At 40.2% G+C, this 21,596-nt stretch overlaps 1 protein-coding gene across 1 annotated transcript; it reads right to left on the reverse strand.

Moving 5' to 3' along the window:
* Window positions 1–8,765: 8,765 nt before the first annotated feature.
* SMIM28 (small integral membrane protein 28) lies at window positions 8,766–21,358 on the reverse strand. The gene is made up of 2 exons (XM_031504346.3): window positions 18,011–21,358; window positions 8,766–11,608 (listed from the first exon to the last, which is right to left on the reverse strand). Exons 1-2 carry the CDS (start codon window positions 18,119–18,121, stop codon window positions 11,210–11,212), a joined length of 510 nt encoding a protein of 169 aa, XP_031360206.1. The 5' UTR covers window positions 18,122–21,358; the 3' UTR covers window positions 8,766–11,209.
* Window positions 21,359–21,596: the final 238 nt, after the last annotated feature.

Here is a 21,596-nt window from a genome sequence, read left to right on the forward strand (position 1 = left end):
TGGTAAAATACCTGGGTGAATCCCTGATAAACAGGCAAGGACAGCAGGTTTGGGGATCCCCTGGCCGGTGAGGTAAAGGAAATAAATGTAATCTCTGTGGTTTTGTCATTCTTCCTGTGTCCTGCCTGTGCTGACTCACACAACCAAGTAGGGAAAATATGCCATTATAGAAAGTAATGCATAATCTGATGGGACACAATCTACATAAATTGTGGCCTTGGTCAGATCTAAAAACAGCAAAATGTGAGGTTTTTGTGTGAGAAGTACCCCAGTGAATACTTATCGTAGGAGGCATGACTATAATGACTATTGCTATACTACAGGCTAATTCAGACCAGGTTTTGTCTCTAGGCAACACATGATTTAGTTGCCAAAAATGAAAAATTAGTTCCCTAATGCAGAAGAGTAGGTAATTTATCCAAGTTTATTATTCTGGAGATTGCCTTTGGATTATAGGGACACAAACCATTTGACAGCACCACACAAATTAATCCACACCTGGCAGAGCCACACATTTCTCCTCTTTTTTTAGCAAAGATAACCAATTCCAAGAGATTGATTCCATTATTCTGGTGTTTGAGTGGCATTAAGAGAAGACTGCAAAGGTGGGTGCAGATTGGATGTGCACCAGACTCATTGTACCATCAATATTGTCATTCCTTCAGAAGATCAGGTGAGTAAAAACAGCTCAATGGCACATAGAAACTCAGGCAGATCAGCTAAAGAGCATGGAGTTCAAGAAAGAATCTGTCTCGGTGGCTTGTTCAAAGTCTGCATTTGCTCCTGTAATTCTGCAAATAAATCTAACCCAATTTCATTGTTCTGCTGTAGTTCCAAGGGCAACAAAGTAAAAACACCAGTTTTTCTGTACCTTTTTGACTTGTTGGAGTCTCTGCTGCATCACAGAGGGTGCACTACAATAATATTTTCACCATATTTATGGAGCCTTTCTTCTACATGGTTTTCCTCAGTGTCTTGCAAGATATTAATACTACAGTCCTTCCCATAGTGAGGTCACTTTGTTGTAGTCACTTTCATTGAAATTCGAGTTTCCATGAAACTCTGAGAGAAACATTGTACTTTTGAAATTACCTGCTTTCATACAGATTTTACAGAGACCATAACAGGGTGGAAGAGCTAGGAAGAGAAGAGACTCAGACCCCATGCAGCATAATCACATTAGTGTTTGAGGAAACCTTGCACACCCTTTTTCCTCAGCCACAAAGTAGGCTCCTTGTGACCCAAGGAAGTACATCTGAAGGATCCCTGTGAATCCTGAGCCCTGTTCTGTAGCAAGCCTGCCAGGAATGGGGGCAGCTCTCTGTGGGCCATGCACTTTGCAGACCTGACAAAACAAATGCTCCTATCCCTTAGCAGTCTTTATTCAACTCAGTTAATTTCTCCTCACTGAGAACTGTGAGCTTAAGTTCAATCACAGGTGGGCACAAGAAAAGACCACAGCTCCCTGTGGGATTGGGAAGATTAGGCTAGGTTGTAACAGCCAAGTCAAAGTCTGGAACAGCACTGGCACCTAATTGAAACTAGCCAGACTGATTAAATCAAATTTTGGTTGCATAATGATTGCTTAAGGTTTCCATTAAGTCCTTGACTGCTCTGCAGAAAACAAGCCACAGGTGAAATCTGATTACAAGTTAAAGTTAGTTTGCAAGGGAGCTTGGAAAAGCAGGATGAAAGAGGCAGTTGCAGTTGAAGACATCTGTAGTGCTGCATCTTGTTTTCTCATGGTTTATCAACACTGTTTGCTACAGGTACTTTTAAATACTTTTGCATTTGTTGATTTACAAGATTTGTTGATGTTTTATTGACTGTGACCTAGAACAGAAGTAATTCCCTCTGGTGGAAGTATCCTTGCCTTCATAATATTATATCAGGAAAAATTTGTTGTTCAGGGAACTATATCAAAGCTGACGACAGCCTGTGTACAGAATAGAAAATAGCTATTTAAATCCCCTCAAGATGGTTGTAATCAAGTATGTATGTCAAATGTTCAAGCTGCTTTAAATAGTATAGAAATTGTCCTATCATTTTTTATTATTTGATACAAAATGCATTTAATCTGAAATTACAACTTTCCACGTGGTGTGAGCAGTTGGAACCAGAGGATGCAAAACTTCCAGGCTTCCTCAAGAGGAAGAAATTGGAAAGTAGAAGCAACTGTGTAAAATGGTTCTGGTGAGCAGGGTGTGACTTTAAAGCCTTTGCTTTTCGTTCTTGTCCTTAAGCTGACTGCTGTAAGGGCTGCTACTGCCCATTATCTTCTGTGCCCTTGATTGAACCAGCAGCTGGATTAAGGGTGCTCTGACTGGCAGATGTATGGAGGCTCTGGGTTAAAAGTGGGCAGCAGTAGATGTTATGTCTGCCAATTATCTCTCTCTGCGAGGCTCTAAATCCAAAACTGTGAATCTCCTTCTGGGTTGCTGCAGTTTTGTGTTTAGTGAATTGAGGTAATCTGTGCTGATGGATCCTTGTGGCTGTGCAGCAACCTGCATAATTCAGTAGGTACTTGGTGAGCCTTTCTAGGAAACTGGTGGGATGTCCAGACTCTTCCCTTGATGTTGGAAAAAGCACTCCTGATTTTCCTACGTATACTTTACTCACCTTTTGCCATCTATAAGGCCTTGTACCTGCTCGGGCTGTTACCTCATCAGGATATCTGCCCACCACAGACACCCCTTGAGGAAGGTGTGCAGGCAGGGGACACAGCAGCAAACACTGATGAGGCTTGGAGGCCATCTGTCCCCTCTGTGCAGTGCCTAGGGAAGGAAACTGAGACAAAAGTGAGTGCTTGTCTACTCTGAGCAGACTATCTGGTATTAAATATTTACAACTGTGCTGATTTGCCAGACACTTAATGGTTCAATACAGAGCTGTTGGACTGTCGCTGGGGTCTCTGGATGAAGCTGCCACTTGGTTCAGCACTACCGTGTTGTACCCCTGGTGCTCCTGGATGGCTTTGGCAGTTCCCTGTCATTTCCAGAAACTTGGAGGATACAGGAAAATATCTGACAACCTCCACTGGAAGCCCTGGTGCCATTCAGGGCAGTTGATCCCCTACCAGCCCAAGGAGCCAGTCATTATTTAGCCACTGGCAGCTGTTTTGGGCAGGCATGAGCAGAAAGGGACCTTTGCTGTGTAGCTGTCACAAACAGGGAGCAAGGCTGCTGGGAGCTAATGACTGGGGTTAAGGATAATATGTGTTTTGCCAAAATGTATGGCTCAAAACAGTGTTAGCTGGAAAAATGCCAGTTGGAGTAGTCTGTGTTGTTGGGTACTATTGTGAATAATTTATGAGAAGTACTAAATAAAGGCGTACAACTTTAAAAAGGGCTGGTACAGCACTGGGGACAAGGGACTGGGTGAACAGGAGTTGCTGGAAACTCTCTAAGGCCCATCAGCAGTGAAATCCAACCTCCCTTAGAGTAGCTGTCAGATGTTCTGATGTCCAGTTTTACCAAACAAGCTGAGTCCTGGAAAAATTGCGAATTTAATCTTCTTGTCTATTAAACATTATGGCAAGCTACCTAATGGAAAGAAGGCCTTGCCAAGCTCCCCTCTTCTGGTTGCTGGGAGCGGTGCCCAGCATAACTTGGGCCAGGGAAGCAGGTTGTCATTATCATGAAAATTCCTTTCCAGCTCTTTAAAAATCAGTATAATCGCTCTAAATGCAAGCCATTCTGGAAATATTCTTTGCCTTTTAACAAAAGTAGAAATTGGTATTTATTAGAATTCAATGCATTTAGTGTAAATATTTCCTGGCACTCAGTCCCAGCTAATACAGAAAATCTGTTAATAAATGAAAACTGGACAAAGCAAATTCATAAATGCCTCCAACAACTTGGTGGTTAGTTGGTAGTTGGAGTGGGGATTTGGAAGGAGTCTGGATAACTGTGACAAATATAGGAGGTGATAATTTTTTGAAGTGACGTTAACTAAAGAGAGCTGTTTGTGTGGAGCTCTCAGATATGGTATCCAGGCATGCTTCCTGCCCATAGTTTACCTTGCCTGCCATCCCTACAATTTCTATTTACATTATTTAAAATAAGATATATATAAGCTAGATAAAGAATAATAGATTAGAAAATAAACCCTCTGGGGCTCAGGATGATCTGCAAAACATAAAATGCAATATCAGACAATAATTCTTTCCTTGTACTCTAGTTATTGTTAGGTCATGTTTTTAGACAAAGAAAGTAGAATTTACTATGTGTCTCTTTTATAGAGTCTGCCATAATAACTGGCACACAGATCTAGATGTTACCAGTGTATTAACTTGCTACTTTTGTTATAAAAATATGCTCTAAGTGCCTAAAACTTGATTATTTTGTTTCCAGTAGAGATCTTACTGGGCAGGTTGAGACCACTCAACCTTTCCTTCTTTCGGGTGGGAGTGGCAGGACTGGGGCTGCTGGAGGGGCGCACAGAAGCACGGGAGAGGGGCAGGATCATGGTGGAGCACCACTGGGACCATTGATGCCAACGCCTCGGGTGTCACCAGTCATGCAGCAGGGACACCATGCTCCTCTGTCATGTAGCACTCTGCTTTTTCTCCAGGGGATGATTCCTGGTAATGCTGTGGAAAGAACCACTGTGAAAGTCTCAGGATTGTGCTAGACAGGCCTGTACTTGTGTGGCTTCTTCTGTCTCCTAACTAATGTCCTCTGTCTGCTTTGATCTTCCCGATGCAGCTGAACACTGAAGGATTGTGCTAATGGATCTGCTTTTTTTTTTTTTTTCCCTTTCATTGCATTACAGCAGCATTTTTAGTTCCTGATGACCATAGTGTTTTGCTGCTAGAAACCACTAGAAATCAGTCTTTTATAGAAATATTTAGGTTCTGCATCATTAACAGAAGTGAAAAAAGGGTCAGTGTTAAAACTAAGATAGGGTTTATAAACAAACTAATGCCCATCAAGTTTATTTTTTTCTTTAAAACATCAGTATACAGATTTTCTGAAGAGCCTTAGGCCATACTAACATCTGAGAGTGTTGTCAACTGTGAGTTTTCCAAAGTGGAAGAAAAAGAGAGAGAAAAAGTGCCACAGAACTAAAACACATGCTGAGTTTTTAATTGTGCTATTTAAATTATTTGGTGTGCTGATGGTACACAAGCAGGGAAATGTGTTTGTAGAAATAGGTTTGAATTTGTCTGGTTTACCTGCAGTGGAAACTGACTTTGTGCAAAGCATTTTATAATCACAAAGAGATATTCCAGATTACAAGTAGAACATAACACATGACACTTAGTTTTGCTCTCTACAGCCATGGGTCAGTCTGTGGAGGTAGTTTTTCTTTCTGTGTTGTCTATTATATAGTTGGCAAAAAATTAAGCCAAAGGAGAGAGAAGTGAAAAATAGGAAGTCAGGGAGGAGAAAGCAGTTTTGTGAGATATTTATTTCTGGATGGGCATTTCTCTTACCTCTTTTCATCCTGATTTGTGATCTTTTTCACTTTCCTTTCCTTTTAGGATACTTGATGGTGTAGGGTAGGAAGAGTATGGCTTTGCTTCCTGTGCTTTGTGCTTGGAAGGCCACTAAAGGAATTCAGTTAATTCGTATACAAAGAGCTAAAAAAACCATGCATTCAGTTCTCTCAGTTTGAACCTGGAAAAAAGGCAAAACAAGAAGCCAAAACACTATAAAATAAAAGATAAACCTATGAAGGTGCTTGACATGACTGTAGAGGATTGCCTGTCCATGCTCTCTTGCTTTAAAATATTTATTTTTTGCCACAGATGGAAATGTCTGAAAAGTTCTTAGGTAAGCATTCAATAAAAAAACAACAAGAATCATAATTCAAGAATAAAATAATGCTGAAATTGTAGGGACAAATGAATACAAAAGGAACTGGATAAGATAAGATTGTACTAATGGCACAACTTGTTTGAAAGGATGTTTGTGGTGAGGTAGGTGTTGGCTTCTTCTCCCAGGTAGAAAGTGACAAGAAGAGAGGGAAAATTGCACCAGGGAAGGTTTAAATTGGATATTAGGGAAAACTTCTTCACTAAAAAGTTATCAAGCATTGAAACAAGAAAGTGGCTTTGTCGCCATCCCTGGAAGTGTTTAAAAAAATATGTAGATGTGTCATGTACGTGGTTTAGCAGTGAACATGGCAATACTGGGCTTGAAGTTGGACTTGATGATCTTTTCCAACCTCAATGATTCTATAATTTGGTTCTATGAAATTCTGAGTACTACAGTTTTGATTGCTTCTTCTTCCTTAAACTTAATTTCTGACAGTAAGGTCTCATAGACATGATATTCCTGTGAATAATCATAAGCAAAAACTACTGACGGAGCCAAACTCACAGACAAGTTTGATTCTTTCATACCCTCAACAAACATGAAAGACATTGGCATTTTTCTACTTTTTTAATGAGAAGCTTGTGAAGTGCAAGCATACATTTACATTGCTGTCAGCCTAGTCATGGATCTGAGAGTCTTCAATGAGGTTTTGCTGTCTTCATCAACACCCAGGTGTCTGCAGCACTGATTTGTTAGCTGTGCCCAGCCTTCCTGGCCATCCCACTGAGAATGGCAGGTTGTCTTTATTACAGAGGACACCTTCCTTAGGCTCCACACTCACATGCAGAAGACCTTGTTATCCAAGGGATGAATAGAACTGCTTTATAATGAAAGGCATGGCATGATTATTTACTAACAGACTGAAATTAAGACATTTCATTATTAAAAATTCATAGCTGTTTCACTTATGACAGTTTTTGAGGGAGGAATCAGTGAATAATTTATTTGCCATAAGCATTCATTTCATCCTTATCTGATGTTTTTGTAAAATGCTTGTTCTTGAAATTTGTAAAAAAAATCCCAGCAAACAACAACAACAGAAAAAAAACCCTCACCCAAATGAAATTACTCTCCTAACCGGCATAAGACTGCCCATTCACTTTCTCCTCTTGATATAACCTACATTTGTAAGAGTTTTCACTACTGGAGCATATATAGTTCATGCCAGTGGAGTTTGTACTAACAAAAGTAGTTGTGTGTGTGTCTGTATTTGGAGGATTTGCTCCCATAAGAACCTAAGTAATATCCTTTAAAGTGTGGATTAAGTGAAGAGTTTTATTTTGGGAGCAGTTCTTTCTTGACCACTGTGATATTATTGAACTATCATAAAGATATACTGTCAGGGTTTGTTTGGTTTTCTTTTTTCTAAGCGTTTTCCACTTCAGTTGGGTTTCTAAATTTCTAGTCAAGATACTTGTTACAGATGAGGATCTCTCTGAAGTGAAATGCTTTTTCTGCCTTCTCTAGACCAAGGGTAACTTCATAATGCCAAGCAATGACTATTCTCTTTTGAAAAGCACATTTTATCATTGGCAAATACAAACCAATGAGTCATGAGTTAGTTTTAAATTCAGCAAATATCAGGTGCCAGATGCTCAATCTTTGCAGAATCACACATCAATTTTATGTGAGATATTATTTTCTGAGATCCCACAGTGGTTGCAAAGAGCTGTGTCATCTTTTCTTCCTTTGGCTAAAAAGAGATGGGCAGGATATTCTAGTAATACAAAACTACTGCAGCATTATTGGAGATACATGCTGAATACTTTCAGTGGATATCTAGAAGAACTATTTTGTATAAATTACCTGTGTTCTTTTACATTAAGTGCATTTGAATCAAGAATCTGCCATGTGTGAAAGATGTGTATTCATCTTGGTCTGTAGAACAATGGACCCATGTCAATGAGAGACACTGGCAGCTCTCATGGGGAAGACAAGCACAGAGGTTGCTCTCCAAGCTTGTGAAGGCCCCTTAATGCAAGGGCCTGCATGGTTCCATAGTTTCCTATTAAATATAAACAAGGGGTAGTGTATACATAATCAATCTCATCAGGGTTCCTTAGTATTTTCATAATAGAAAAATTAATTACAATTACCCTTCACATCAAGGTAAGTTCATAATTTGTATGTGTACTAGCAGATACAAGATTTAAACAAAAAAAAAAAAGGAAAATAACCTTATGGCTATAATGTTACAGTGATTTCTGGATGCATGTGAAATCTCATAATATGAAATTTTCAAAGAAAGCCATCTGATTTCATACAATTTGGAAACAAGGAACAAAACTTACTTTGGTGTAACTTTAGGGCATAGGAAAAGAAAAGACACAGAGAAGTCTAATCCACCCTCTGCTCTAACCAGGAGCCTTCATCATTCTGGTTTGTCTGCCTTCTCAGTGTGTCCAGAGATGGTGCTGCCACTACTTCAACACACTTTCAGACTACACCTCACTTTTAGAAATTCCTGTTCTGATTTAATCTTGCTTCAGTTTAAAATCACTAGCACCAGTTCAGATTGGTGTAGGCATGAAGGGTCCCTATTTTACTGTGTTTCCTGTTAACTTTTATGTAATTGAAAACTTAATGTCTCTCCTCAGTCTTTTTGTTTATGGTCCCAAATCCAACATCTTTCTTTTAGATGGGGTGCTCTAAACCTTCACCTTTCAGATTACTGCAGCTAAAACAATGGAAGATCTTCCCACTGCACCCATGGTTGCTCCTATTCCCAGGCAGGGGTTCCTTTCAGGTCATGAGCTCTCTGCTTTGATGCACAAGGTGTTTGTCCAGAGGACCTGACAGCTGCTCCACAACCAGCAGCACCGTCAGTAGCACAGTGGCCGCTGAGATGTGTGTCAGCACAGCCTGTCAGGATCAGAGGCAGCTTCTAGGCAATAGTGATTTAATTTCAGTATGTTTGCTTGAGAAACGTTATGGTTTTTTGGGTTTGTTTTTTGGGTTTTTTTGGTTTTTTTTTGGTGGGCCTTCTCTTTGGGGTGGAGATTTAAGACTAGAGATGCCAGTTATATTGAAACCTACTAGGGACAATTAACATACAAGACTAGACAAATCTGTGTTGTAATGAAATAAGGGATACCAGTTCCAGATGGAATAAAAAGCAGTTTACTAGAAAGAAGAATTTAAGTCATGGCAGTGTTTCTGTTAATATAGATTTGAGCAAGTATCTGTTTTTAATTGTCTTTAGCAATGCTAACAATCAGAAGCTATTTTCTAAAGCAGGATTTAAGAGTTGCCCAATAAATACTACATGAAACACAATCACTCTCTATATTCTTGCAGAGAGCATCAATTCTTAACTAGGTATAGAAGTGAATCAGTCTTGGTCACAAGATATACCAGTCAAAATTTTTCTTATCTGTAAGTAAGGTAACTAGAGAGCAGTTTAGAATGATGAGTCCAGAGTCTGACTCTACCCAAGTCAGGCTCTACCCAAGTTAAGGGTAAAGAAGAGATTGTGCTGAAGAACAGCATAACTCATTTCAGAACACAGTAGATCTCTTAAGGCAAAATATATTCAAACTGATATGACAATGTGTGTGTTTTCAAGCATATCTGTACAATTCTCCTGAAGTTAGTGGAATATAGAAACACCAGAGGCAGAAGTGGTTTATCTTTGAATCTCAAACCTTTGCACCTTTGCAATTTGGTATGTTTTTTGGGGCTCTTGTACTTTTCCAGCTTTCCTTAGAAAGAACTGCATGTACCAAGTGTTAAGGAAGTAAAGAAAATGTGAGGAAGCAGTAGAATATGATACTTTCAAACATGCCAGCAGAACTGTTCCCAGATATGGTCTGAGAATAAAAATGGTTGATTGAATTTGGAGTTTTCCAAAACATCTGCTGCTTCAGTTTGATGACCCAATCTCAAATTTGTAGTTCAAGAAGATAACCCTTTTTTTTTTCTTAAATAAAAAGGCATATTTTTTTCCTTATTGTAAGAGAAATCTATGAGTGGGAACGTCAATTTTGATATGGACAATTTGGTTACTGTGATTGTGTCACTGACATAACGCAGAATTCAACCACTTTGCAGCTCAAAAGTGGCCTTTCTTCTGCTGTACAGTGAGGATATTTTCTTCTGTTACTGTGTTGTTGCTTTTGTTGGGTTCTTTTAAGGAACATGCTAAGTTTGTAAAGCAGGACTGGCTGTTATTGACACCTCCTGGCAGCTGTTGAAATCACCCAGTGCAAACTTTTGGGTTTGTAAGTTACACCAAGACTGCACCAGCTGCTACAAGAGTTTCTTCCCTGCAGGTGTCAGCTATTCCATGACACTGCATTTGTCTGTGGCTTGCCAACATAACTTTTGAGGCTGTCAGGATCTGTAGTAACCACCTCCTGTAACAAGAGCATCTATCAACCTAGTGAAAATGCTATCTTGTAAAAATTAAAGGTGACATGCATAATTTCCTGAAAGCATAAGCAAACACTCTGAACCACTGCCACCAACACACTTGAACTAGCCTCACCCTGCCCTAGGGATGAAGGGGAAGGGACTATAATGCTGTTTTGAAATATAGATCAGGGCTTTTTTGGTGCACTGAATTTTATTAATTTTTCCCAACTCCTTTACACACTGCACCAAGTAAGTCCATGTTTTATTATTTTAGACTTGGAAAAGAAGTCAGCCGAGTAGTCTGGAATGTTGGGACCTTACAGACCTTGGCAAGCAGCTTGCAGCAGCAGAGTGAGTGTGCACTTGCATGGAGGTTTCCTCACCCAGAACAATCAGGTCTTCTCTGGTTGCTGGTTGTCCTCATTGTCCAACTGTGAGAAAAGACAGCCTTTATTCACAGTGCACATTTGAACCTTTGGGGACAGTTACTGGAAATTTTGTGGAGGTTATATATTTGCTTTCCTGAGAGCTGTTGTGATCATTCCAGAGCACTGCAGAATGATGTGATGTAAACACACACAGACTGAGCAACTCAGCTTGACAAGAACTCATTTAAATATAAATGCATAGAATAGAAAAAAAACCCCAAACTGGAATATGTATGTGCTAAAAGCCCTTGTTGTGATTGCTGAATCTATAGCGTTATTGACATTTCGTTGTAGCTGAGGGATTACAGAGGAAGAGCTTCCCAGCTTTCCTTAAGTTTAATCCTTGCATGACATGTTTGTTAACTAGAATCCCCGTGTTACCAGTCTGGATTGGATTTGGTGCTACACCATGTGTACACTTGCCACAAATGGAAGGTAGAGAATCCTAGGATGAGGTGAAGAGACTCAGTCCCTGTTACTTCAAGTTTCTTCCTTCATAAATTCATTGGTTTTGTGCCTCATTTGGAATCTTTTCACAAATTTTAAAGGCCATAGCAGTTCTACCTTTGTGCTGCACGCTTCAGCTAAGGTGCTTCTGTATGAAGTTTATTTGGTGTCGCTGGTTTGCAGCGTGCTCTCTTCGTAAGGAGGCACTGGGTCTGGAGAGAGCTCAATGTGAGCCTCTTCCACAGAAGTTTTCATCGTGGCCTCCTCGTAGGACGGAGGCAAACACACAGACAGGAATGTGGCATCGGGGAGCAGCGTTGAGTAGTGGAAGCTCTGCTCACTGCTCCAGGGCAGCGCGGAAAGGAAATGGGACACGTCGTGCTCGGGCAGGGCCTCGGGAAGGTCGATGCTGAAGATCTGCCCCTGCTGAGCAGGGCGCTGGCAACGGCGGTACAGGAAGAGCAGCAGGAATGCCAGGAAGAGCATCATGGTGGCAGGCAGTATGATACACAGAAATGGTTCTATGTCGTCTTTGGTTGAACTGATCTGTTGTCTACTCTGTAACCAAGCAAATAGGAAGGTTGTTGGGTTCCTGGAGTTCTCTTAATCTGAGAGCAAAGCCACATTCCCCATCTCTGCCTTATGACATAGCAGTTGCCTTTCCAGATTTCTTTCTATCTGCACTAGTATCAATCAAGCAGTATGTTTTGCAGACTCGTGAATTCTATTCATTGGCCAATTAAAGCAAATTACAACCAGAGACAAAAAAACCCAGAAAAGTTGCAAAGAGTGTTTTTTGCAAAAGAAGTTGCAAGTGGATTTTTAGAAAACCCTATCTCCAAAGGGGGAAAAACCGCAAAAGCCTGGAAGTATATGCAACTTTGTATGACATTTTGTTACTCTTGGATTATAGTAGGGCCAGTCAATTTTGCAGGAGATCGGTTGAGCTTTTAAAATTTGGGAGAACACTGAGTTGCAGATGAATAAGGCTGGTGATCCACCATCTGGTATTTCTTTGTGTTTGGAAAAACTGTATAAAGAACAAATATTACAACTAGCCCTTTCAAAAAGGGCCCATTGCCTACAATACTTACTCTAACCTCACAGGCCAGTTCCAAATAAAACACGGTGTTTTTATTGTACAGGACAGCTTGGACTGGACCTCTTGAGCTTACTCTGCCAGTGATCCAAGGATCATTTTTCCCTGTTTAGAACTATGGAAAAAGAATTTCTGGTGGAAGAGAAATAATAGTTGTGACTGTTGTGTCAGCTTTGTTTTCTGCAAAATGTATCACAAAAGACATCTGTCCCACAGCTTTTGAATTGTGATGCAATGTTAAATGGAATCATAAGCTATGAGAAAATACAACAAAGCCATTTGTGCTCTTATGTTGTATTAGCTTTAGTTTTAAAATTTAGTATATCATGTTTCCAGTCTGACTCCATCTTCTAATAGTTTGGTCTCATTCAGAATCCAGTCTAGAACAGAAGGAAAGCCCAAACAAATCCTATAATGCCGTTTATCAAGTCATTCCCTTTGTAAACTCTTGACTAATGCTGTGACGTGGCTTTCTCACATTTGCATAGTGAGACTAAACAGGTCAATGGATCAGATTTCCTTTTTTTTGAGTGAAGGTGCCCATTCGGGCTAGGAGAACTTGAGTGATTGTTTCCTCAAAGGGTTTGGAAGCAGGGATGCAAACTGGCCATTTGCAGCAATGGCTTTGTGAAAAGGACAGTAACTCCAGAGTCTCCTTCTTAGTGTACAAAACCTTTCTGTTCTGATTCTTCCAGGAATCACAGTCATTCTTCTAGCTACAAAATCACACTATAATCTACATTCAACTGGCTATCTACCAGTCATTTGTAACCTCTTTGCTTTGTTGTCATATTATGAAATTATTATTATATGGTCATGCCTAAGAAAAATAAAGTAATTAGGCATTTACTCCTAAAAAATAATGTTCGGGAGATTACTGCTTATCTAGTTTTTCTCTAAGGTATTGTGATTCTGAAGCTAAATGCATTAAAGTAATTTTAAAATCCACTGAAACCTTTGCAGATTAGCTATTAAGCTATTTTCCTCCAATGGTCTTTTAACCAAAAATGCATATTAAATAGCTATTTTATATTTATTGATTATTTTTATTAAAGAATTTTTGGATGTACAAGATGTTGTCTTACCTGACCATTCAATGAGTGACAGGAAATAACTGAATTGGAAGAAATTGTTCCAGCTGTTCTTCCAATGCAGACATTAAATAATCTCTTTAAAATGAGGGAATTTTTTAAAAAGGTTGTTAATGCTTTTTTTAGTGTGTCTTATAAGGTGCATAAAACATTTCAAGTGAAGATGAGAAAAAAGCATTCAGTATTATGTTAGTACACTATGTATGTGGAGACTCACTGATACTGATATGTTATTGAAACTCTTACAGTAAATACTGAGAAGTGTTGAGCTTATAATGGACAGCATTATTCATGACCAGTGAAGAGTTTGTTTTGAATATCCAAGTCTAAGTTTTGGGTTTAATTTGTAGGGAGCAGGCTTTCATCCAGGTTAAGTGATGGTCTTAGGATCTGAGTTGCATAGTATTCTGGTGGTTTGTGAGGACAGAGAGCAAGATTGCCAATGTTTTCTACATGAGATCAGTAAAAGTATATAAAGCCCTAATTATCATTTAAACTCAGCGCAGCTTCCCTATTAATTTCACTGAAAAGATATTTGTGTGTTAAATAATGGCCAAGGACAGTGTATCCTTCATGTGCTGGTGGAAGCACAGGCAAGAGTTAGGGCTGACATGGCCTTGTACAAATACTGGACTTCAGAAGGGAAGGAAAGGTTAAGCTTGATGGGAGGAACTAACAAATGATCTTGGGTCTCAGGGAAATATACTTTGCTCCAAAGCTTTGATAGGAACCCAGAGACCTTGGGCCTTGCAATGAAGTACCTATTAAGAGAAATGTGCAAAATAGATTATTGTTGGAGGGCACAGTTTGCATCTAATGGTAAAAGAACCGAAGGAGTGCAAATATTTGTAGTATGAGCTAGCTCAGATGGCAACAGTCTGTGAAGTATCTACAAAAGGACACCTTGGGGTATCAGGCAATGTCTTCACACCTCGAGACTGCTTTTGTCTGACAGTGAGAAACAAACAGCATCACTAGAGTCACATTCCAACAATGGAATGTGTATGGCCTGAAAACTCTTTTTGTTTAAAGGCCCTCTAAGAGTAACCTATAGCACTACTTCTAAAATTGCAAAATCAAGCTCTTAAGCCTTGAATAAATGCCAGCATTTTTGAAATCTGAAAAATCCTTAATTTGCTCTGCAAAACATATAATTTTTAATTACATTGTTGTGCACAAAGTGCTTCCTCAGGGCTGTGATGGATTGCTTAGGGAAGGAGATGAACACCACAATACTTCAGGGTACCGTCTTGCAGGGTGTGTGTGCAGTGACAAGACTGTGAGAAGAGAGAGGACTGCCTGCTTATGTGGTAAAGCAAATGTTCTCCTGGGAGCTGTTCTCCTGTCTCTGCTACCAAATGCTCTAGGGAATGGGCCAGACAGATCAGTGGAGGTGCTTCTTGTGGGTTACTCGCCGGTTTGAGTGCCTGGGTTGAGATCCTTGGGTATGGTCTGCAGAAATTCTGCACCTGTACTGCTGTCTCTGAAGGTGAAGAGGCAGTGAACCTGTAAGTACTTAATTTCACTGTGGGATCTGGACAAAAATTGCATAGGTTATTATAAAGCAGCCCATATTCTCTTATACTCTGTAAAGAGGTCAGGTGGTTGGACCAACTTTTCATTGCAGACCCCTTCCAACTGAATTACTCCTATTTTATCCTATTCTATTTCAAAATAACCACAATAACCAGTGCCTGGTGGCTACCTATTCAGTAATGTGTGCAAAAGAAGACATAATAAATTTATTTAGTTTGTTCTTTTGATTAATGACTATTGTATAATTGTGGAAGAACAGTGTGTTTTACTATGATCTGCAAATTCGTGGCATGCAAAGCAGATAGGATTAAGAATTAGGCAATATTATAGAATTATAAAATATGCTGAGTTAGAGGGGACTGATCAGGATCATTGAGCCCAGCTCCTGGCCCTGTGCATGACACCCCAAGAGCCACACCATATGCCTTCTAGCATTGTCCAAATGATTTTTGAACTCTGTCAGGCTTGGTGCTGTGACCACTGCCCTGGGGAGCCTGTTCCAGTGCCCAAACACCCTCTGAATGAAAATATTTTCCTCATATCTAACCTAAACCCCCCCTGACTCAATTACATGCTTTTTCTGTATGTTAGCAGGTGACAAAAAAGACCAGTATTCCTCAATCTGTGTTTCAGAGTGCTCGTAACTGTTTAAACACAGCTAATGTTAAGACTTTCCTATCTGGGAGAAGAAATTTGTAGGCTACTTAGTGTATTATTTGAGCTGAAATAATTTTTCATAACTACTGCCCCACAGATACCCTGAACCTGAACAGGGAGTTATATTTCCATTTTGATGCTGCCTCCTGCCAAACATTACGTGGACTGATTTTACTTTGAGATGTAGTTCCAAGAGGATGATGATGGACTTCTTGTATGTATATCTGCATAAATACATCAAATGTATTAGGAGACAATTGATCAATATTAGTCCCTCTTTTTCTATAGTGGTTTTGTTTCTATTTCAGCAATGAATGCCTAAAAGGCTACTGAAGAATGTTGCAAAGATCTTGACATAAAGACTTGGAAAATCTCACAGGCATTTAAAAAATTACACTAAAAATAGTAATCATTTTAATACAATGAATCAAAGGTCACTTAAAAAAAAATCTGAAAGTCTAAAACTAGTTCTAAACTGGCCTAAAACTAACTTGTGCAGCTGAAGCTCTAAAACTAGAAAAGTAACCACTGTGTATAGGTATCAGGAATAGCTGCCAGAACTGGAAAATAAAATTTTCTAGAAATCAAACTCGGTCTTCATTAATTGAAAGTAATACAGCTGCAGAACATCCTCAAGGTAAAATTCTCTACTCTCTTACATCTGAAAGTTTCCACACCAGGCATATGAAGTGACTGACGGAATTATTAATTGACTCTTTTTTTTGATGCTGCTTCACTGGAGATCAGCGTGCTCTGCCTGTGTCATCACAAGCATCTATTGTCAGGTTTGTAAGTGACAAAAATAAGGATCTGGCTTCCAGCATGAAATAAGTTACAGACACATAAATATAGGAAAATATCCATGTTAAAATAGAGAAAGGCAGAAAAGAGCATGGAACCAAAAGGGATCGTATTTCTAAAAAGTGCTGTTTTCCCAGAACTAATTTTTAGTAGGATAGTTTGGACATTGTTAATTCTCCTCCTTTTGTTTATATATTTCTAGGGGCTGAAGCAGGGGGTCGGACAGTTTCCCCCAACCACTGAGCACATACTGGAAGGAGTAAAGCCGTTCATTAGTAATCTGTCTGCCAATGTTTTTTGAATATGCTGAGCATGTACAGTTGCCAGCTTACAGATAATGTGACCCATATCAGTTGAGCTTTTACTTGTGCCTGTTGGTAAAGGAATAAAAGGCAGAGTGTGGCTGAGTTGTGTGGTATATCCAGGATGAGTAAAGGAATGGGCTTGGAGCTGAGCTATGTGTCTGGACAAAAGAGGGGTAGTATCTGCCTTGGGGAGGGAATGACCTCATAAGGCAAAACATGAGGAAGCTTTTGTGTGAGGATGGAAACATTAAAGTTTATTTTGCTTACTGAAATTCCCATTGAAGCGATTGAGTTGTGCTAAGATTTATTATGTTGTTAACGATTTGCTAGCATACTTAGAACTCCATTAAATTTATTTTGTTAATGCAGCCCATATTTATGCTAATGTCTTTTGAAGTTGAATCAGGAAACCGATACTTGTGAAATGTTTTTAGTGGGTTTGGAACAAAGTCTGCTTTGAAGTCATTAGGGTGTGGTTCCCCCATAGGTTCTTTTCCAAGCCCTTTCCTACCGCTTGAGGATGATTCATTACTGCTTGTAAAAAGCAAAAACATGTAACGCTGGCAAATAGAAAAATATTTTTATGTGCTTTTTGTATCCATTAGTAAAGACATATAATTTAGAAGTGAGCCTGGATTTACACCGAATTTTCAAATACTTCTTGGAATGTGACTCTAGTGATGCTGTTTGTTTCTCACTGTCAGATAAAAGCAGTCGGGAGGTGTGAAGACATTGCCCTTGCTATTCTAACTCTGGCAACGTTACCAGTGAGGCAGACTGTCTTAAAATCGCGGCAACATTTAAATAATACTTTTTGTCCTCTTTTGACACTCCTACCCCCATTTATTTTGCAACAGTACACTTTATCTATATTGGCTGAGTAGCGTGGCCAGTTCATTTGCTAATGCAACATGTTTCGGACATTTACTGAGGAAGTGCATGCGCCTTAAATGACTATTTTTGATCAGAGAAATCCTTTTGCTGTATCCCAGACAAAGCCAGAGAGCAGGCTGTGTTTTCATCTCTGGGGGCCGCTTCCCCCACTCGGCTGCATGTGATCCTGTCTCGCAGAAGTAATCAGCGCGCAGCTTAGGGGACAGGAGTTCATTGCTGCCGCGACTGCCTCGCAACATCTGCGCAAAAGGCTTCACGGGACCAGCTGCACGGCGTAAACACGCCTTGAGCAGAAAGGAAATCAAGGACGCGTTGCGCTTAAAAGAAGTAATTAAACTTCTTTCCTGCCACCCCAGCAATTTTTTTTCCATCTAATGTTTTTCTCTTCCATAAATGTGTTTAAAAAAACTTAACAGCAATAAGGAAATGCTCTGACTCTATGTAATTGATCAGTAGTGCTTTGGTATGTCCCAGTACCCAGGGATTTACTCCGTGCTGTACACTGAGGCATTACACAGACATACACACACATGCAAAGTCAAAGGACATGCCACAGAGATGAGCAGGGGGTACAGACCTGAAGCTCTGTTTCCAGAAGTGGCCCACCTGGTTCACTGTTAAGCCAGTCATAGTTTCCCCTGTCAGCATGTCCAAAATTTTTTAAGCTGCTGCCCAAGAGCCACCTCATGCTTTCATTAACCTGGTCTTCTGCCTTCGTGCCTCCACCTTGCTTCGCTGCTTGCAACTGCGTCTCCGCCTCCCAGCCTTGACCCAGCCAGGCTGCTCGCAGCTAATGATCCCTCTTAAACGACATCCCCTTTACAGTGGAAAAGAAAAAAAAGAAGTTAGACACCCCCTCGTCGTCAGGAAGCCAAGCAAATTGATCTCAGAGCCTCTCTCCTCTTCCAACTCAATCTCTCTGGATTTGCTTCGGTGGCCTACATTACCAGCAAAGCTGGCATCAGGTATCTGGGAGCTGGGGCTGATCGCGCTCTGATTGGAGCACTCCCTGCATTAGGATTATTAAAATTTGCATGTGAATCTAAGCCCACATGGTCATGACTCCATGTGGATAAATAATGCTCTATATTTAGTTATCTAATAAACACTATTTCCAACAAAATAAAAGAAATAAAACTCATGCTTCTATATTGAGAGTGAAAGGGTATAACTGAAGTTCCCTCCTCAGTTATACAGCACAAGGTGGAACCGCAATCCAGGCAGGGTTTTGTTCCCTGTTGCTGAAACATACAGAAAAAGAAAGTGTTTTCTGAGTAGAGAGGCAAGGACACAAGGCTAAATGCTGCACTGAATTATTTAGCAGTGTTAGGATGTAGATGTTAATGATAAATCCAGAGAGAGAGCTCTGCCAGGAAAGCTTTGGTCACTGTGGGAGTGTATGATTGCTTTTGGTAAGAACGAGTTGTCAGTTCAGCTAAATCAGGTTAACAGCTTTCTAGGCTACTCATTAAATGGCAGTTGTTTCCAGTGAGAAGACTCTGTTTATCCACAAAAAGAAACATGAACTTATTTCTCTGATGTGTGGTAACTTCTGAAGAGAGGACTCTTTAACTTGAGTTAAACCTTGATTCAACCTGCAACTTGTGCTGCAAAGCTGCAGGTGTCTTTTGCTGCCTGGCTGTGGGCAGAGGGAAAGGCCATTGCTAAATGTCCCTTTCAGCTCTGCAACTGTTCAGCTGTGGTGCACTTTTTATGATTTCTCCAAGCTTATCTCTCAGAGGAAAAGTTGTGTTCAGGACAGATGATAGAAATTTGGTATTAGAATCTTAACCTCTTATTTCTTGCTTGGACTTTTTTTATCAACTCTTCTTTTAGTTTGTGGCTCCCAGAAAACTGCAGGTGTATTTGGCAGTGGCAGGCTCCACTCCTGCAGCTCCAGCAGTGGCAGTCAGCAGTGCCAGCACTTGCCATTTCTAGCAGGATGACCCTGCAAGGACCTGTTCCAAAACTGGTTGTGATCCATGTGTCTGCAGCTTGCAGGAAGGATTCACCCTGCAGGCAAACCATGGCCGTGGGAAAGAGAGGTGATACTTTGATAAATCTATCATGTTTTGTTACTAATTTTCCAGGTGAGCAGTGGAACAATATTGCATGAAAGGCTGGTCTTGTTGCTGAAGCAGCCACATCATTTGCTGGAAAATGAACTCTTGCTTCTGCTGAGGTGGTCTTGTGTGTGCTAGAAATCTCACCTCAGCAAAGCCTTTGCATGCCTCTGAGAAAGCTCCTCCTTTCCTCAATGCCTCACTAGTTGGAAAGCACTTTCAGAGGGGGTGAGTGTGTCCAGCCACCAGGACCAGGGCAGTTACACTGTGAAACCAGTCCTGAGAAACCAGGTCCTAAACATGGATTAACAGGTCACAGGTCAAAATAGTAAAATATTTCTCTTGATGTCTCAATACCTTGTAAAAAAGCAAGAATAATGACCATCTTTCCCAAACCATGGTTAATACAATTAATTCCTTAAGGAGCCTTGAGACTGTGTAGCTTAAATCTATAATCTCACATGCAAGCAGGAAACATTCATATACCATCTTAATTAGGGTCTTAGTTCAGCCCCTAAGATTATTAATGCTATTTTTAAAAGCTTGCTATAAATTTGCCTAGGGACTGTACATGAATAATGAGAAGTAAAAAAAAATATGTCTCCTTACAGTACAAACACCTGTTTGGCATCCTTAGATTCTAGCTGATGAATTTTAGCCAAGAAAAATAAGATGTGTACTTTTATGACTCACTGACCTGATTTGTCAAGTGCTGCTTTGAATACTTGACCTCTGGAAAATGTATAAGAATGGTTTAACTTTGTAGAGCTGAGGCCGAATGGGGATTTGGGGAAATTCAGTGCCTTTTGTCAGGCAGGTAATTAGAATATAAAGTAATGATTGTCCCTCTGGCTTTTTATATCATCAGTGGACCCAGCAGAAAGATTAGTGAGTGTGATTGGGATATTCTCTTTCTGCTGCCAGGGGTCAGATCCGTTTGCTGCACTGCCTTTGTAGAGCAGATCTGCTCTTGAGCAGAACTGAAACAAAGCCATTCAAGACTGGGTTTCTGATGGCGAATCTGTTGTAAATTTCTGCCAGCCCTGTGGGGCTCACAGACACTTATTTTTCCTTCTCACATGGAGTTCATAAATACCATTGTAGCTTGAGGCATGCTGTAATGTGAAAGCTGGGGCAAAGAGGCTCGTCCTTAATTCCAAGCCCTTGGCCAGATGTCAGGCTTGTTGCTTTGAAGTGTAGTTTGGGTTCAGAGATACCAGATCTTGACATGGACAAAATGTCCTACTCTCCTCCTCCACTGGCTTTGGTTTTGAAATAACTTGATCTGGAAGTTGCCAGGTCAAACAATCCGGAGAAAATAGCTGACATGGAATGGCACCACTGACTTTGATTAAAGTTTGGTAAAGGTTTGTGAAACAATGCCAACATGATGTTTTAGCTGAGGCAGGGTTGGTATTATCACTCCCAATGCCCCAGCAGAGAAGCAGGGAGAGACTTTCTGAGGAAGACGCTGCAGAAAATAGGTGCCTTCACTGTGCTCAGTTTGAAGATCAAACTGTCTGTCATAAATTATTAATCTCTCTGATTTGCTGAGATGTTTGAGGCTTGCAGTGTAATTATAGGCTATATTGCCACCAATATTGGTAGGGAGCACAATATCCACAGTGCCTTAGACAACCCTTCAAGTTTCTTGATACTTTCTTCCCTCAGTTTCTTTAACCACAGGTGGTGGTGAAACTTCCCTGATTGAATGACTGTGATGCTGTGAGGGATGGTATGAGGGTTAATTGGAATAATGCAAAACTAGAATTTTAGGGGGTGAGGTGTTCCACTGTTAGCAGTCCTGTGTTGGCAGGTGTAGATTCCCCAGAAGTAATGGTGGTACATGATTGCCTTTGCCTATAACCAGCTGGCAGGTGCTTCTGTGTCCTTCAGGTGGGAGTGGTGTTAGTTTCTGTCCATTCCCTTTTCACTTGAGCAATTAAGCAATTCTGTTTTGTACTTTTTTTTGATAAATCTTCATTATATTGAGATTTTAGCTTTACTTTTTTTTTTTCTTTTTTTTTTCCTAAAATAAAACATCTTCTGAAGAGAATTCTCCTCTCCCCACCAAACTAAACCCACTGTTACTTCAAAAGA

The sequence above is a fragment of the Lonchura striata genome, chromosome 3 (genome assembly GCF_050655825.1).
Source record: "Lonchura striata isolate lonStrDom1 chromosome 3, ASM5065582v1, whole genome shotgun sequence".
In the NCBI taxonomy this organism is placed as follows: Eukaryota; Metazoa; Chordata; class Aves; order Passeriformes; family Estrildidae; genus Lonchura; species Lonchura striata.